The sequence below is a fragment of the Neoarius graeffei genome, chromosome 8, assembly GCF_027579695.1.
Source record: "Neoarius graeffei isolate fNeoGra1 chromosome 8, fNeoGra1.pri, whole genome shotgun sequence".
NCBI lineage: Eukaryota > Metazoa > Chordata > Actinopteri > Siluriformes > Ariidae > Neoarius > Neoarius graeffei.
The window spans coordinates 82,775,452-82,795,078 of record NC_083576.1 but is presented as its reverse complement, the minus strand read 5'-3'; the positions used below and the strand labels follow the sequence as shown (position 1 = coordinate 82,795,078).

The 19,627-nt window shown below is 46.2% G+C and overlaps 1 protein-coding gene across 2 annotated transcripts in view; it reads right to left on the bottom strand.

The window, feature by feature from the left end:
- The window catches only part of kdm7ab (lysine (K)-specific demethylase 7Ab), a 121,890-nt gene extending 102,602 nt beyond the window's left edge, over nucleotides 1-19,288 (bottom strand). For both annotated transcript variants that reach the window (XM_060928366.1, XM_060928367.1), the window contains exon 1: nucleotides 19,127-19,288. In XM_060928366.1, coding sequence (XP_060784349.1) covers nucleotides 19,127-19,230 — 104 coding nt within the window. In that variant the 5' untranslated portion in view covers nucleotides 19,231-19,288. The remainder of the gene's footprint in view (nucleotides 1-19,126) is intronic.
- Between the last annotated feature and the right edge of the window lie 339 nt (nucleotides 19,289-19,627).

The window sequence follows — 19,627 nt, the reverse complement described above, 5'->3', positions numbered from 1 at the left end:
TCCCTGTTCTTGGCTGCAGGACTGGAACCCAAGGTGTTCTTCTGTTTGCTGTTGCTTTTCTGCCGAGATGTTTTTCTGCTCACCACGGTTGTAAAGAGTGATGATACGAGCTACTATATCCTTCCAATCTGTCCATTTTCTGATCTCTGACCCTCTCTTATCAACAAGGTGTTTGTTTCCACCCACAGAACTGTCATTCACTCACTCGATGTTTTTTGTTTTCCGCACCATTCTGTCTTTGTAAACTCGAGAGACTGTTATGTGTGTAAACCCCAGGAGGAGATCCGCAGTTTCGGAAATACTCAAACCTCATACCCATCTGGCTCAAACCAACACCCATGCCACGGTGAAATGAAAGTCACGCTTCACTGCGAGATCACGATTTTTTTCCCGTTCGGATGTTTGAACATTGCGAACATGAACCGAAGCTCTTGAATTGTATCTGCGTGATTTTATTTGATGCGTCGTGCTGCTATCGAGGGATCGGCTGATTACAGAACTGCAGAGAATAAAACAGCATGCGCTCCTAATAAAGTGGCCAGTGAGTGTAAATACCAACACCGTGTGATATATGATACTACATGACTTAGTAAATAGATTACACACCAACACACAAAGTCCTCATTGAGGTGTATTTTATGACTGATTACAGAGAAGCGACTCCACCATCTTCCTCCATTACAAGTCACTTTCAAAGAAAAAAGAAAAATCCAATGCATTTTCAACGAGTATCTGTCAGAGAGTGTGAGGACGACTGATTTGAACATTCATGGCAGTACCGGTGAGCGTGGTTATTAAAATGAGTGCGGTTATTAAAATGAGTGCAGGATTCCATGATCTACAAGCCTGGAGCAGTGACGAGCGAGAGTAGAGTTCAGTTCAGCGAGCACCGAGACACACCTTGCTATTCCTTAAAGGAACAGTCCACCGTACTTCCATAATGAAATATGCTCTTATCTGAATTGAGACGAGCTGCTCCGTACCTCTCCGAGCTTTGCGCGACCTCCCAGTCAGTCAGACGCGCTGTCACTCCTGTTAGCAATGTAGCTAGGCTCAGTATGGCCAATGGTATTTTTTGGGGCTGTAGTTAGATGCGACCAAACTCTTCCGCGTTTTTCCTGTTTACATAGGTTTATATGACCAGTGACATGAAACAAGTTCAGTTACACAAATTGAAACGTGGCGATTTTCTATGCTATGGAAAGTCCGCACTATAATGACAGGCGTACTAACGCCTTCTGCGCGCTTCGACAGCGCATTGATATCTGAGCTCCGTATCAGTGCGCTGCCGAAGCGCGCAGAAGGTGTTAGTACGCCTGTCATTATAGTTGCATTATAGTTGAAATAATCCAAATTATTTATTTTGTATCCTTTTTTTTTTTATCATCATACAGTCAGCCCTCAGTATTCGCGGGGGTTAGGGACCGAACATGGCCGCGAATAAGCCAAAATCGCGAATACTTGGAACCCCCCGTAGTGACGAGCACTGCCGCAAAAGTCTTCCCTTCCTTTAGCATATCGAGAAGTCCTACCTTCTCCTGCAGCGTCATTACCTTCTTCTGGCGCTTAGGTTCCTTGGCAGGAGCCTCAGAAGATGCAGAGCGTTTAGGAGCCATTGTAGGGCATAAAAATTATTCAAAAATACCAAGAACGCACAACACGTGAACAAGTCTGAACTACGGGAACCGCGAGACTGTACTGTACAATGCGCTCATTCGTATCAGCCAATGAGCAGCAGCCCGCCATTCAAACTTCAGCCAATAGCGAGCGAGCATTCGGCACCGAGAATGTAGCAGTGCGTAAACGTTCGCAGTGCGTAAACGTTCGATATGTTCACCGCAAATGACCGCGAATCGCTGAGATTTCCGCGAATGTATAGGAGATATGTTCTATATAAAATCCCACGAATATGTGAATTCGCGAATACTGAACCGTGAATAGGCGGGGGTCTGCTGTATTTCCGTAATCCGTGATAGGTATCTGTATTTTATCAGCCACCGGAGTGTGTCCATGGGTTGTTTTGCTGTACAGTATGACCCGGAATAACGTGCTACTACTTGGAAAAAACTTCCATGACTAGGGCTGCTCGATTATGGAAAAAATAATAAATCACGATTATTTCAGTCAATACTGAAATCACGATTATTCAAACAATTTTTTGAAACAATGCATTTATTCAGCATTTCTCTTTAAAAAAAAAAAAAAAAAAAAAAAACTCTGTTACTGATCATTTACGTTCACCTTTCTTTCAAACTGAAAATAAATTTATGGCCCTTTTCCACTACCCTTTTTCAGCTCACTTCAGCCCGACACGGCTCGCATTTCGACTACCTCAGAGCAGCACGACTCAGCTCCCTTCAGCCCTACTCAGCACCCAAAACTCGCACCGTTTTGGAGTTGGGGCTGAAGCGAGCCAATTCTGTGTGTTTTGTAATCCCACAAAAAGGGGTTTACAATCGTGTCTAATGGCCCTTTTCCACTACCCTTTTTCAGCTCGCTTCAGCTCACTTCAGCCCGACACGGCTCGCGTTTCGACTACCAAAAAACAGCACGACTCGGCTCGCTTCAGCCCTGCTTAGCTCCTAAAACTCGCACCGTTTTGGAGTGGGGCTGAAGCGAGCCAAACCGTGCCGAGTGAGGCTGGGGGCGTGAGCAGACACTCCCCTGTGCACTGATTGGTGAGGAGGCGTGTCCTCACATGCCCACACACTCCCCGCCAGCACGCTGGGATCTGTAAACACCGCAAACCCGGAAGAAGAAGAATTACGAATTACGAGAATTTCTGAAGCCTTATGCGCCTCGCCTCATCTATACGCTCTTGCCAGTATCTGTCCGCGTTGTCGGTGACAACAAGCCACAGCACCAAGACCAGCAACACTAACGACTCCATGTCCTCCATGTTTATTGTTTACTATCCGGGTCGTGAGACTACCGCTTAAAAGCTCACTGATGTCACTGTTTGCGCCGCTTAACGACATTACGTGATGTCCACCCACTTTCGCTAACTCCACCCAATGTGTCCACCCACTTCCAGCCAGCACGGTTCAGCGCGGTTGTAGTCGAAATGCAACTCCAACAGCCCCGCTCAGCTCGACTCAGCACGGCACGGCTCAGCCCGACTCAGCCGCGTTGGTAGTGGAAAAGCGGCAATAGTCTAGAAAAACTTGAGTTTGCGATGTATAAAACAAAATAAAAATATTCTTTTGACATAAAAGACAGAGAAAAACAAATGTACATTCTATCCAGTTGTCCACAATCTCGAGAGGGCAGTGCATAACGCTTGTCAAACTCGTTTATCATTTTCTTAAAACCCCCACCCTCTACTGCATTGATAGGTTGCATGTCTTTGGCTCAATAATATGCGATGGATGTCGCGAGTGCGTCGTGCCTCTCCGAACTCGTGGCATTGTAGAGAGTGGCTGAAACGGATGGCTGCGTTGTCTTGCTGGTTGTGGCGACATCGGTTTTATCTTTTTGTTTGCTTTTTATCGTTTCATCGTGAATAACTTTATGGCTCAGTTTCAGGTGGTTGAAGAGGTTTGTAGCGTTGCCAAGAGGCGCAGATGCTACCTGATTGCAAATCTTACACACGATGCGCTTCTGTTCCACGTCGGATTCTTCGAATCCAAAGTGATCCCATATTACAGACGTTTTTCGTCCCTTTTTGTCGACCGACCGATTCTGCCCTCCTTCTGTCATCTTGCGAGCCTACTGTACCTCGCGCCAAACAGTTCACAATCTCTCCTCCTTTCAGCTGCGTGAGTGGAGAGCCATAGAGACGCACACTGCCTCCGCCGCGTAAGTGTTGTCGGCAAGTCTGCGCATGGGCCCGCGGGAAGGAAATGTATTGCGTGTGCGCGTCCACGACAGATGGCAAAATAATCGTTTCAACTCGATTATATGAATTTTGAGATCGTTTGACACAAAAATCGTGATCAAAATTCGATTAATTGCACAGCCCTATCCATGACTATTCCTAACGGCCTCTGCATGCTCTTGCGACAAGGCTTTCGCAGATAGCTTTTCGCAGACAGTTGTGATTTATCGTTGAGCGGGGAGTAATATGCGCGCGTGATGTTATTCACTGCCACAACGCAAGGGGGCGCAAAGTCGCGAAATCGCTAGGAGTAGTTGGTGGGTGTGGTTAGTGGAGTGTTTATCCTCCGGTTACTTATAATGACTAGAACTGGAGTCGTATAGATGTACGTACTTCCTCACTTCCTCGATCAACCGCTCTTCGTGCTGCTCCATCTTCACTCGTGTTTTTAAAAATGGCGGTCGTGAAAACAAACCAAACCGGGAAAGTAGGGAAGCGGAAGTGCGTGTACAGCGGATGTAGAGTGGACCAATCAGAGTCCTCTTGTCTGCGGCGCTGTCTGCAAGGCTTCTGCGGTGGTCACAATTTTTGGGAGGTGCGCGCAGAGCGTCTGCGAAGGTGGGGGGGCTACGCAGACGCTGTCTGCGACGCCATCTGCGAGGACTGGGTTGTCAGCATAAATTGGCCTTAAGTTGCAGTGTTTATTTCCCTGAGTGTCAGGACCGAGTGATATTATAGTGGGGATTAGTAGTTGCGGTGTTTCTGCTCCAGACTGGAACTAAACTCGGGCAGACGGACAGTCAGAATTGGAGTTATAGCCATCGGTGTTGTTGGACCGGGCCCTGATGTACAACTCATGCTACATTTATCGGGTTTAAGGAAAAAGAACCGTACGGTTTTTATTCATGAGCGTATACAGTACTTTTTTTTTTTAAATTAAAACAGGCCACACTTTAGAGCGAGTGTATAAAAGCTGGTCTGTGAAAAACAAAGGAATTATGGATCATAAGTGCGATTCGGTGGTAATGCATCACACTGAAAGCTCACGGATAAATTACATTATCGTTCTCTTCCAGTCAGAGAGGTGATCCATATTTACGCCTAATAAACTAAACATTTCGAGTCTGCGTTTTCATCACTCTGGGACAGTGATAGATGGAGCTTTGATGTTGCCTCAGGCTGACGAAGCCTCCATCAATCTTCTCCTCCCATACACACACACACACACACACACACACACACACACACACAGAAATATAATATGATATGATCATGCTCAGAATTCCATTTCACGCTCCTAACCAGGATTATAAAGAATAAATGAAGCTTAGAAACACGTCCACGGCCGAACCCGGGTATAAAAGCGACGTCGTGCTTGTGAGGCCGAGTCCCTCATCACTGTCAGGCATGAACAGTGAAGAAGCTCAATCCTGTGAGCTGCTCTCGCCTGGAGGCTGCTGCTGCTGCTGCTGCGTGCGTCAGTGAACTGAACGCTGTTGGATAACACACCGGTCTCGGCCTCTGGCTAGACAATCTAATCCTGCTGGACGAGACACAAAACCGCTGCCTTACAGCAACACTCTGGCAGATTTCTCCCTAATCTCTATCCGCCGCATCCACGGGCATTTAACGCCGACATGAATTTACACACGCATGTCCCTGAACCGATAAAGGAGCGGAAACACCGTTTCCTCATAACATCTCTAAAACGGTCAGGGCTTAAATTATACAACTGTATAACAAAGTCAAAACTACGATCATTACGCTGCTCCAGCAACAAAGATCCTCAGATGTCAGATCACATCATGATTCTTTGAGACATTTCAGCGACACACGATACACATCATGAGACTCAGACTCCATCCACATTAACGCGCTTTAGTTCTAAAATGAAAACAATCTCCGTCACATGACCGCTCACGTACACTCGGCACGTGCGGCCTGGTATAAACAACTGATGCTCACGAATGCTGGTGAATGAGAGGAGACGAGACGAGAGGAAAGGAGACGAGACGAGAGGAAAGGAGACGAGACGAGAGGAAAGGAGAGGAAAGGAGAGGAGAGGAAAAGAGACGAGAGGAAAGGAGAGGAAAAGAGAAGAGGAAAGGAGAGGAAAAGAGACGAGAGGAAAGGAGAGGAAAAGAGACGAGAGGAAAGGAGAGGAAAAGAGACGAGAGGAAAGGAGACGAGAGGAAAGGAGAGGAAAAGAGACGAGAGGAAAGGAGAGGAAAAGAGACAAGAAGAGACGAGAGGAAAGGAGAGGAAAAGAGACGAGAGGAAAGGAGATGAGAGGATAAGAGAAGCAAGGCCCTCCTCGATGCATTTTCCAATAGCAACAGTGCAGGAGGAAAATAACGAGGCAAAAGTTTGTAGTGTAATTAATAATTACCACCACATTATTATTATTATTATTATTCCCAAACAACAGTCCACACTCCCGCCATCGTCTTGTATTATTCTGGCTCACACGACTGAGATTCTTGTGAACATGTCATAAAGGTCTGTTTACCTTTTTACATTCCTAACCAATAAAAAAAAAATAAAATAAATAATAATAATAATAATAATAATAATAATAAGTTCAATTTATATAGCGCCTTTCTCAAAACCCAAGGTCGCTTTACAATAATAGGCAGGAAAAAAAGTCCACCAAATAGGGGTCAGGATGTCATTCCAGTGGTGTAGCAGCCACAGTCCCACCAAAAGGCGCACGAAAACAAGTCCCACATCTCCAGCACCGCCGCCGTGACGCCGCCAGCAACATCACTCAGAACACCACGCCATGGATCCACAAAGCGAGCAGAGAAGCTCCGCCACGCAGAGCGCTGGCGTGTCCCAAACCGCCTGCACAGCCACCGCGACGCCACCGAGCAACATCGCTCGGAACATCACGCCAAGCGTTAAAGCACAGAGCGCTGGACAACCACCATGTTAAAATGAGCAACGAGCTCACTGCAGTCCACAGCTGGGAGCACAGGCATCGCCCACAGCGAACCAAGGCCTGGAGGGGACCGACGCCCAAAACTGGGTCCAGAGCTACACCACAACCGGCGGACAAAACACTCAAACAAAAACACAGAAAAACGAAAAAAAAAATTTAAATAAAAAAGGAGAGAAAATAAAATAAAGCTCCGGTGAGAAGTGGCAGCCAGAATGCGCACAACATACTCCCAACCGGAAACGGAAAAAAGCCATACAAGTCGTCTTTCTTTTTCTTCACGTTTTAATTGTGCGACAGTAATGGCGTAAATACCAGCGCGACGGACTCGTGACCGAAAGCGTTTTTTCATTTTACCAATGAGCTCACTGTATAGTCCTGGATCTAGTAATTCCCTATATAGGGAGTAGGGAGTAGTGAACGACTGAGCGATTTCAGACACAGGGTTTGATTTCCGCTGTACGTTTTACTTCCGTCCTACGATGTCTCGCACAGGTCTCAGCGAATCTCGTTTACGGCCGTTGCTTTGACATATGGACTGATATATTACAGAGCGTATTTCAAACACTCAGAACGTGCTATAGCAGCGACAAAATAGCGATCAAAACTGCATTCCGATATTTAATAAAATGAGAGAAATAGAATTTTGATGATAAAAAAAAAAATCTGCCTTCAGTTCCCGTTTAATAAATGACGTTTGATCTGACATTTGGAAAGTTTGTCGATTCCCGTATCATCACCCACTTCATATTTTCTTTCAGTGAATAAGTGTACATTTTCAAGATATTTCTGCATTTATTGAGGTACATGTAAATATTTTCCCTGTATTTTGCAGCTGCCAGCTGAGAATAAAAATCCACAAACTAATCTGCGTTTCCAGTTCTCTCTGGCTGGTGGTGCGCTGTCGGCAGTGAGCGGGACTGTCGTGAACTGGCATCCGATTTACGTCTTGGGGGCTGGAAAAGATCACCCTTTACTCCGGAATATCCTTGATAATCTTCTGCCCCTTCATCTGACAGAAGAATCCCAATCGCTATCAGAATTCTCTCCAAAACTTGACCATATCGAGACTGCTGCGCACGGGAGCGAAATTGATACTTGGATCTTTGTTACACGTGTGACGTCACGCACCCCTTCGGGATCTTCTGGTTCAGTCTCGGCAGATTCTGTGAAAATCGGCTGATCTTATCGATTTTCCGTTAATTTATGGCCTTTTGGATCAGCTATGGTTGGAAAACACATGGTCAACCAACAGAATGATTGTTTCATACAAGAAACTAGATGGAACTCGACGCCAACGATGTCGATGGGGATGCCTCCGCCTGGTAGACTACACGCCTGTGGCAGTGGGGGCGTGGTCAAGTGCCGGTCTGTGACAGGAGGGCGGAGTCAGGGAAGGTAAGTGGCAGAATCACTACACCTGACGGCAATTAACCCGTGTTTGTCTGTGGTGGGGTTTACATTAGACCGTATCAGCGGATCATCAGATTAACGTTTTTAAAACGATTAGTGTGCACACAGCAATGCCAATACACGGATACGCTCGGCTCCGCAGGCATCCTGCGCTCCAAATCACTCCGCCCTGAACAGCGAGTGCCCTCTGGAGGGTGCGCACTCCGGCCCTGCGCAGCTCACAGAGCGCGCGAGTGAAGCGCACGAGCAGTGATTCGGGACTGAGCCGCTGTGTGTGTGATCCCAGCGCAGATCACTTACCACTTGCAAGTGGAAGGATGGCAAGCCTAAAGACAATCATAACTACACAATGGGCAGTATTTGCATCAGTATTTGCAGTATTTTCATACTTTTATACTCTTTAATGAAAGGTGATACAAGGCGGAAGTCCGCGCCGTTTTTCAGCAGTCGCGTCACATGACCAACGCCAGCGAATCAGGAAGGTGGATGTCACAGTGACGTTGTCCAATGACGACGCCAGCTAGAGCTCAGCACAGCGTATCCGCGTATCCTCAATGTTTACACAGCACCGGACCAGACATGATCTGGATTGAATACGTGGACCCTGGCGGATTCCCGTTTCCCGGCGTTTTAATGTAAACGGACAGTGCATCCGCGAAGAAAACGAGACAGATACGGTCTAATGTAAACTTGGCCTGTGTCTTCCCAGTGACCACGCCCTATTTAAGGAGGGAGAGCGAGAGCAGAGGAGCATCCCCGAACTAGACGCTGGTTGTGTTGATGTGTGTCTGTTCATTTGAAAAGTTGTTCACTGAAAAGTGTGGCAATAAAGCCCTTTTTGCAAACCTGATCTCTGTCCTGCCGTCCTCTGTGCTCCACTCACCCCTATCGAACTGCTACAGCGCCTTATTAAAGCCTCGGTCACAACCGGCCGTACAGTACGTGCTCCTACGGCCGGTCTACGTGCAAAAAACGCAAGAAACGCACGGAGGGCGCGCGTGTGACGTGCTGATTTTCGAGCCGTAGACCGGCCGCAGAGGTTCTTTGCACTGGCGTGCACAGACATTTTGGGGGGCAAGTGCTCTGGGGGGAAAAAAGGGCACTTTTTTGCACATGTGGAACACCTTATTATAAAAGTCTGAGATTTAACCCTCCTCGTGTTCATAATCATATCAAAGTTTTGGGTATTTTTCTGTAGTTCCATCTTTAAAAAGTCTGAAAGTCTGATCTTCCCGTCACTGACTTGAGTCTCAAGACTGTGTTTATTCACAGATTTGCGTGAGATCATCTTAAAATTTGTAACGAAATATACACACTCAACGGGCTCAACGGAGCTCTCCTTTATTTGCATAACGGCGTGCGTACTAGCATAACGTGATCTTCTTAATCATGTTATAAAAACAGGTCGGAATTGATGGAGAGTGGGGTTGCCTCAATGGTTTAGGCTACATTTATGTTTCTCCATATGGAAAGGGAGCAAATAAGCTGGCAAAGGCTGCCACGTGCAGTTGTTTCTGTATGCGACGGGCTACTTCACGACAAAATAATTACAGCTTGGGCTTCGAGGCCAAACAATACATTTTCACTCGATTCATGTGTTACCTGGCTGGTGGGGCAGGGGAAGAGCTGACTGACTGCCCGATGTGTTGTCTGCGCTACGACAAGGCCGTGGCTTCCAGGACGCTATGCTGCTGCAACCTCACATTGAATGCACTGCACACTTGTTCACGTGACAGAGCAAGAGAGACAGAGGTCCGGTGTGTGTGCGGAGGGGGCACACATCGGGGCATTATTTTCACACACGCTTTTAATGCCGCGGCTTTTCTAAAAGATCATGTCGACATTGGCCTCAGTAAACTGTAAAAAAAAAAAATTCAAAAGGGCACTTTTTTGGACAGAGGGCAGAGGGGCAGGTGCTTGAGCACCACCTCGTGTCTATCTGTGCACACCACTGGTTCTTTGTCATGTCAAACAAACTCTACAGGCGCTTACGGTTTTTTCAGGTTGCAAGACAAACTTGCGGCCAACGTGCATCTTTCTCCATGAACAAAAAAAAACAAAACGCAGTGATTTGGGGAACGCCAAAAATCGCACGGCCAAAAAAAATCGTACGTCCGGTTGTGACCTAGGTTTAAGTTGTGATCTGGGGATGGACATTTGACCTCACAGTAATCTTGACCTGGTGAAATTACCTGTATTAGCCTTGGAGATATTGTGTTCACAAGGTTTTCGGACAGACATTTGACCTCACAGTGACCTTGACCTTAGACCTTTTGATCTCAAAATCTCATCAGTTCATGTTTGTCCCAAAGCGCACAAATGGTGAAAGTTTGGTGAAATTCCTTTCATTAGCCTTTGAGATATCGCGTTCACAAGGTTTCAGGACGGACGCACGCACGGACAAACGGACAACCCGAAAACATAATGCCTCCTGCACCTTATGGTGGCGGAGGCATAAAAAAGTGTGGTTTAGGGACATGACATTCAGTTGAAAGCAGCTCAAAAGACCCAAAGTTTCCTCTTTCACCTCTCTAGCCATTCCAGTTGTTACCTCCGCCAAGGAGGTTATGTTTTCGATAGCGTTGGTTTGTTTGTTGGTTTGTCTGTTAGCAACATTACGGAAAAAGTAATGAACGGATTGCTCTGAAATTTTTTCCAGAGGTGTGACTGGGCACAAGTAACAATCCATTAAATTTTGGCGGTGATCCGGATCACCTTCTGGATCCCGGATTATTTTAAATGATTCTTGGCGGAGGTCTGCGCTCTCCGAGTGCTTTTTTTTTTCCAGGTGTTTTCACATACACAGTGTTTAATCTGTCTGAACTGAACCTCGGTGTGTTCTCCTCTACGGCGCGATTCATTTGTGCAGCCCAGAACACAGCATTCGGACTCAGGTTTGGAGCAAAACACCCGGTCCGCGTCCATCTCCGAGAAGTGGCTCCAAAGGAACCCGAGCGCGCTTCGACTGCAGCGAGAAAGCCATTTAATCCTGAATCGACCCAAATACACGAACTGAACCAAACATGCCGTGTGTTTTGGGTTGTGGGTGATATTTTGCTGCTGAGCCAAAAGACAGAGCTGAGGTCATGTGATATGTTCTGGAGATTTGAACTGACGAGAAAGAAAAAAAAAAATCAATTTCTATAATCAGTTAGTAATATCTTGGGCGTGGCTCTATATTCTCTGTTCACGCACTTCGTAACCGCCTGTTTATTTTCTTGATCGTGGCACATGTCTGTAATGAACGAAGGAGTTCTAGGTTTGCGTTTTCAGCCCTATAAACTCCTCCCCTTTTAATCAGACCCTTTATGGGATGTGTCTACTTTTTACCCATACACTATAAAATGGTTTACAATTTTATAGTGTAGCAAATGGCCCTTTTCCACTACCCTTTTTCAGCTCACTTCAGCCCGACACGGCTCGCGTTTCGACTACCAAAAACCAGCACGACTCGGCTCGCTTCAGCCCTGCTTAGCCCCTAAAACTCAGACGGTTTTGGAGTGAGGCTGAAGCGAGCCAAAGCGAGCCGAGTGAGGCTAGGGGCGTGAGCAGACACTCCCCTGTGTGCACTGATTGGTGAGGAGGAGTGTCCTCACATGCCCACACACGCCCCGCGAGCGCGCTGGGATCTGTAAACACCGTAAACCCGGAAGGAGAAGAATTACGAATTACGAGAATTTCTGAAGCCTTATGCGTCTCGCCTCATCTATACGCTCTTGCCAGTATCTGTTGGCGTTGTCGGTGACAACAAGCCACAGCACCAAGACCAGCAACACTAACGACTCCATGTCCTCCATGTTTATTGTTTACTATCCGGGTCGTGAGACTACCGCTTAAAAGCTCACTGATGTCACTGTTTGCGCTGCTTAACGACATCACCTGACGTCCACCCACTTTCGCTAACTCCACCCAATGTGTCCACCCACTTCCAGCCAGCACGGTTCAGCGCGGTTGTAGTCGAAATGCAACTCCAACAGCCCCGCTCAGCCCGACTCAGCACGGCACGGCTCAGCCCAACTCAGCCATGTTTGTAGTGGAAAAGCGGCATAAGAGAAGCAGCTTTGGGACCAAAAGGTTGCCGGGTCGATTCCCTGGACCAACAGGAATAGCTGAAGTGCCCTTGAGCAAGGCCCCCGATTGCTCCTCAGAACGCGCAGCAGGTCGGACAAACAAACAAATGATGGAGGACGAGCTAGCACTAGCGGAAGAGAAGTTTGCTTTCCAAAGTTGGAAATACTGCCATTATTTTGAATTTGAGACAACCAGAGATGCAAAGAACATTGTCATCAGTTGTAAACTCTGTGTAGCAACAAAATGCTATTTTTTGTAGTTGAAAGCTACGTCGTCAAATTTATTGAAGCATCTGACGCGGCAACACGGCAATGGCAAACTTGTGGGAAAACAAACAAACAAAAAAAAAACCCACAGGTGTTGATAGAGATGCGTACACTCCGGCGGAACAACAACTGGACTTCAGAGAGACGTGAAGAAGTTCGTCGCTGATTATGCTGTAGAAGAGATGCGACCTGTTTCCACTGTTGACTCGCCCACATTTCGAGTGAGGCGAAGCTGTGACAGAGAAAGACGTTGGCTGACGACCTCAAGAGCGAATATGTGTTGACGGAATCTCATTTGAAGGCCAAACTCAGAGAGGTAAACTTTGCGTCCACCACAGCGGACAACAAAAGCTGTCACTTTTTCAGAAGCCGGGGTAGCGAAAGTCTCGTCTCGTCTTCTTCCGCTTTATCCGGGACCGGGTCGCGGGGGCAGCAGTCTAAGCATGGAAGCCCAAACTTCCCTCTCCCCAGACACCTCGGTCAGCTCCTCGGGAAGAACACCGAGGCGTTCCCAGGCCAGCCGAGAGACATAGTCCCTCCAGCGTGTCCTGGGTCTTCCCCGGGGCCTCCTCCCGGGGGGACATGCCTGGAACACCTCCCCAGGGAGGCGTCCAGGAGGCATCCGGAAAAGATGCCCGAGCCACCTCAGCTGGTTCCTCTCGATGTGGAGGAGCAGCGGCTCTACTCCGAGCTCCTCCCGAGTGACTGTGCTTCTCACCCTATCTCTAAGGGAGCGCCCAGCCACCCTGCGAAGGAAACTCATTTCAGCCGCTTGTATCCGCGATCTTGCTCTTTCGGTCATTACTACCCAAAGCTCATGACCATAGGTCTAGGCGCAGCCAGGGGTAGCGAAAGTAATGGAATTAATTACTTTTGATGCCAAATAATCAGTAAAGTAAATTGATGACTTTTTAAAGGCAGTAATTTGTAAAAATAACTGATGACTCTTCATGAGTAACTCGCCCAACACTGATTCGGATTCCGGAACCGGATTAATAAGTGTGAACACACTAATATCCACTGAAGCATGTCAAACCGGTGCTGTTGTCGAGTCACTAAACCTCGAGTCTGAGTCCAGTCTCGAGTCGCCAGTGTTCAAGTCCAAGTCGAGTCTGAGTCCAACACTTGGACTGGACCATGTGACGGTGTCTGTTTCAGCGCCATTAACATGAGTTTGTTCCTGAACATGGCATATGAACAGGTGAACGTGCTTCTCTTTATCAGGGAGTGTGAAGTATTCTGTCAGAGATGGCTGGGAGACGGATGGAAGTGCAGAAGGTCTGTTTATTAATACACATGAAGACTAAACAACCCAGAACGGCAGGTGAAATCGTAAAACGGTGAAACAGGCGATAGGTCAAGCGAGACGCGAGCAGGCTATCGTAGACTCGGCAGAATCAAAGACGAGAAACAGGAAATCGGGGATCAGGAAACCAAACAAGGAAATAAGGCTCGGTAATGCATCAGCAACGCAACTCAATACTTCGCAAAGTGTGTGTTTTCGCAGTTTTTAATATCAGCACACTGATTGCGCCTTAATCCTGTGCAGGTGTGAGTCGTTTATGGCATCCGTGCAAGACTCTGCTTGGTGTGGACGCTGTCCGGAGCGCGCCCGAGAGTTTATCTGATGCAGGCACGACACTCTTGGACAAAATTGGTACAAAAATTAATGTAGATATAAATATCTTATGCCAAATTATGGCGGCATCGTGCCAAAAAAAAAAAAAAGAAAAAAAAATCAGAGTCCTCGTCTCCAATTTACGAATCCGAATGCAGTGCATGAGCCTGAGTCCAAGTCGAGTCACGAGCTTTAAAGTTAGGACTCGATTCCTACAAGCCTGGGTCAAACTAATACAATAAAAACACGGTGTCTCCTATAACCTGGTACGGAAAGTACAAATCAGAACGGGACGGTACATTATAAAAACTTTATGTTTTCTAAATATTCAGGGGTTTCATACTTAACATCTTGTACTCACACGCATCACTGTCATGTATTTTTTGATTATCCAGTATTATAATATCCCCTCACATTGTATTAACGTTATATTCATGATATTTTCAATCGAACTTGATCTAAAAGCCTGGAACTCCAATTACGGAATATACCTCGGTGTGACGTCACAAAGAAATGTGTTTATATGTTTTGACAACAAAACATCTTGTTTTTCTTCTCACTTTATTTATCATACGTGACCGGACGGGTTCATCTATAAAGGCGGGATGACTAACGTAAGTACCGATTAATAAAATGGTGGACGTGACGGATGTCTCCGTGAAACTGGAAAAATATACATTATGGAAACAAATCTCACAAAAATGGTATTGCGGGACGGAGCACTTGTTATACATGGGACGGAACAGCATATAAAAACCCGGAAGTCAAATAAATATATAAATATATGCATGTTATTTACCAGCTGGGAGATCCATATCATGAAATACCGTGGCTGAGGTCTTGAAAATACTGACTGAGGCCTCTGGGCCGAGGTCACGATATTTCACGATACCTTAAGCTGGTAAATAATGTTTTTCTCTTTACCAAATTCCAACAGAAAATGAGAACGCTCGAAAGGGAAACCACATTTAGAAAAAACCTGCTACAAGCTCGTCAAAAACACGCCCCGGCTGCGTGTGGACGGTTTCCCTTCGCGAAAACCTCAACCAGCTGGCGTTTACAGGCCACAAGGACTTCTCGACTTGTTGAACTCGGGGTCCGTGAAGATATTTAGTTTCGAGCCGGACGGATTCAGACAGCACTGGATACTTCTCCGGAAAGACTTGAGCGAGGACGGCTCGTACACGTCGCCATTTTTCTTTGTTGTGGACATGAAAAAGTTGCACAGCAACATGTTTAGTTCTTGGCCAGGTATGTCTTCCACTTTTCGACCTTCGTTTAGGTTTCGACAGAACTTCCTAAAGACGTTGAGGTCGTAGGTCGTCTTTTTTGTTGTATTTTCTGCCCTTTGCTCCTCAATAAACTGCTGAATTTGCTCGGCGTTAGCGATGGTTACAGGTTTTCAGCTTTCTGAAATGCTCTCTTTTATTTCGTCTTCATCAGGGTAGTAAAACTCGCTTTCGCTGTGAACACGGTCGTTATCGCGATCCATGCTGTAAAATTAATGCTATTATACTGAGAAATGCAAAAATAAACGTTGACAAAAAAATTGCTACTATGTTTGTTGTTGCTGTGAACGAACGAGTTGCCAAAGGTCCAGAACCGGGGTCCGGATTGTAGGATTCCGGACCGCTCGTGAGCCAATCAGAGTGCACGATTTGATGGAAACCGGACCACGAAAAAAAAGAAAATCTGACACACCACGTTAAAATACGTGACAGTACTGTTCCATCCGGTTCTGTTTTGTACCGGGTTATGGGAGATGCGTAAAAACACTACACATTTAAAGTGCATATTCTGGACCAATTTCGTGTTTCTTTTATATGCAAGTATGTCCCTTTACACACTCATCCAGAAGGGTAATTTTGCACAAGGCCATCTGTCTACAGCAGGAAAAAAATAAATATATGTTATATACCAGCTGGGAGGTCCGTAGGGTGAAATACTGTGACCGAGGTCTTGAAAGTACTGAGTGAGGCCCTCTGGGCCGAGGTCAGTATTCAAGGCCGAGGTCATGGTATTTCACCATATGGACCGACCTTAAGCTGGTAAATAACATATTTATTTTTTTCTTTACCAAATTCTAACAGAAAACGAGAGCGCCCGAAAGGGAAAACCGAGCCGAGCCGCCATTTTGAATCCTCATTCACGGCTGTAATGCTAATTGCTTCCTCCTCGGTATACAAGTGCACTTCCATGGCAGGAAAAAACACTACATTTTGCCGCCTATGTAGTCCCCTATTATACAAAATTGAGTCATTCAGGATTCAGCCATGTTTTTGCTTGGCGTTAGCAAGTTACAGGTTTTTATCTTTCTCCTGAAATGTTTTCTTTTATTTCTTCTTCCTCAGGGTAGTAAAACTCACTTTCGCTGTGAACACTGTCATTATCGCTATCCATGCTGTAAAATTAATGCTATTCTCCTGAGAAATGCTGGCAAAAATTTAAGATTTTTGATAATCATCAATAAATTTTATGAAAAAAAAAGATAAATGTTGACAAAAAAAAATGCTATTATGTTTGTTGTTGTTGTTGTGAACGAGCGAGTTGCCAGATGTCCGTAACCGGGGTCCGTACCGTAGGATACGGACCTGCTCGCCAGCCAATCAGAGCGCAGGATTTGGACCGCGAAAAAAATAAAATAAAATGTGTCTGGAAAAATCCCAAGGGAGTCTGGAGCCAGATTCGTGACATCACCTGCGGAAGCGCCAGCAGGCTGCGCGAGTTTTGCATGGTTTCAGTGCACAGCCTGTGTAGACCAAGCGCTCCCATTTCTCTCTCATTGTCCGGTCTTTTGGGAAATGATGAGTACTAATCCCATCAAGATTGGTGTTCCTACTGTACACCCTCCTACGATACATCTGTTAACCATTTTAATAATTACGCGATAACGTTGAAGAAATCTGCAGAAAACCACCAGGTCGTTTTCTCATAAACAAACCAGCGCTGACGTAGGATTCAGAAGGAGGCGTCCCGCACATCAACATTTACCGGGAAATCCAAATGGCAAGTTTTTTCAGAGGCGGACCAATTCGCCTCAAATGGCTTGATTTCAACTGAATTTTTCTGGTGTTGCGCAAGGTAAAAAAATAGCAGAGAATGCAGAATGTTACACATATTTGACCAAAGTTTAATATAAAATAGAAGAATTGCATTGATCTTGGGGGCGGCACGGTGGTGTAGTGGTTAGCGCTGTCGCCTCACAGCAAGAAGGTCCTGGGTTCGAGCCCCGGGGCCGGCGAGGGCCCTTCTGTGTGGAGTTTGCATGTTCTCCCCGTGTCCGCGTGGGTTTCCTCCGGGTGCTCCGGTTTCCCCCACAGTCCAAAGACATGCAGGTTAGGTTAACTGGTGACTCTAAATTGAGCGTAGGTGTGAATGTGAGTGTGAATGGTTGTCTGTGTCTATGTGTCAGCCCTGTGATGACCTGGCGACTTGTCCAGGGTGTACCCCGCCTTTCGCCCGTAGTCAGCTGGGATAGGCTCCAGCTTGCCTGCGACCCTGTAGAACAGGATAAAGCGGCTAGAGATAATGAGATGAGACATTGATCTTGCTCCTGGATTTACCCGTGACATGCACTTTAAACAGGTGTGTGGCCCTTTAAGAGGCGTGGCCTGATTCCGGCCACTAGGCGGCTCCTACCACGTGCCCATATTTGCCCAAAAAAAAAAAAAAAAAGAGGAGAAAAAAAAAGGGAGTATTTAAATGTCCGGCCCCCTCCTCATCTCCCCGCCCCCACCTCATCTCCCCGCCCCCTTTCCAAACCCAGCTGCCAATCAAAGGGACTAAAACCCAAACCCAAAAGCTTTATTTCATGGAAACGACGCGCTTCGAGAATCAAAACACCACAAAACCCAAACCGAACCGAACCGTGAGAGAGATTCATCACTGGAAATGCTCGTGTTAAAATAAATAAACTACACACACACACATCCTGAATGGGTTCAGATCTCCACCGGGCTGCTCTTTGTTCAGTGCCCCTTCTCTCCTCAGATTCAACAACAACAACACCGACACCATGTGCGGAAGTTTTGGCACACAGCAATAAAGAAGCAGGAAAAACCTCAACATCAAACTCCACCTCAAAACAAACAAACATTAAATGCATCCTGATCACTAGAATGCAAACACACACAAGTCAAAAAGAAATAAATCAGCTGATTATATAATAAACAGACTCCTTCCCATTACGGATATGTGTCATGAAATTAAAAACTAACATCCTGTTGTTGTTTCTTTTCTTAATAAATCAGAAAACAACTCCTTCGCTTTAATTACAAGTCTATAATCCAGAATGCTAGCTGCTGGATTAGATTAGCCAGTTAGCTCCCTGGGTCTTGAAACCAGTGCACACGAACGGTGTGTCATTCTCGAACGAGTCGACTCTGAATCGGATCTTTTCCATGAACAGTGAGCCGATTCACCCATATGAACCTTTTGTTTGTTTTTGCGTTTCAGTTTTCCTACTTTTGTTGTAAATTTAGCCAATTTCCTTGCTGCTGTCGTGTAAGTGACTCGAAACGCTTCTATTTTTAACATGAGCTTTTCTTGAAAAAAAAAAAAAAGAGTCGACTCGGATTGGTGTGCTGAGCCAAATGATCTATCTGACTCGTTGAAAAGATCCGGAACTCCCATCAGTACTGTCTTAAGGGGACAAAAAGTAAACAATATTCACCAAAACAACACCGGGAACGACATGACGGGAGGATATAAGCCGTGGAAGGAGTTAATGAAGGCTGCTTGAACGGTTAAGTTTCCAATAAGAGCTTAAGAACAGCCTAACAACAGCAAAAACAATAACAACAACACATGAAAGCGTCTCAGCTGGAGCAGAGCTCAAGATCAGGATCTCTCTCTCTAACTAACATACACAGTAAACACAAATATATATATAAACACACACTACTGACACCGTGAAAGCAGAACACAGGAGAACCCAACCACATCTGTCCTGTCCTGTCTTTTCTTCTGCTCACGTGTTTTTGTCAGGGATGTGAACCTCTCACCTGCCGTGAAACCAGTCCTTACAAATGTCGCACTCGATCATGAACCGGCTCACGTCGTACGGCTGCCGGCACACGCAGTACAACGGTACCGTCGCCATCTTCATCCTCACACACGCACACCGACACACTGCCTGACTGTCCCCAAACAACGCCGAGGCTGGAGAAAGGTGGGCGGGGCTTCTGCTTAATTATGCGGAAGTGAAGTGGGCTTTAAAAAAAAAAAAAAAATCACGCACGCGGCACGAAGCGAACGTAGTGGGTCAAGCTCTGACGTCATACGAACTAAAAACAACCGACCGAACATCCGACCGACTGCTTTACGTCCAAATGTCACCAGAAATGACTCACACGGAGCCCTTTACTGTTTTAGGAATCCACAAGAACAAACGACAGCAGACTCTTAACTAAACACAAGAATCTATAGACGCGCCTATGACGTCACGTCATATGTCATAAGAATGAGAAGGTCTCTCATAATTATGAGATAATGTGTCAGAACAG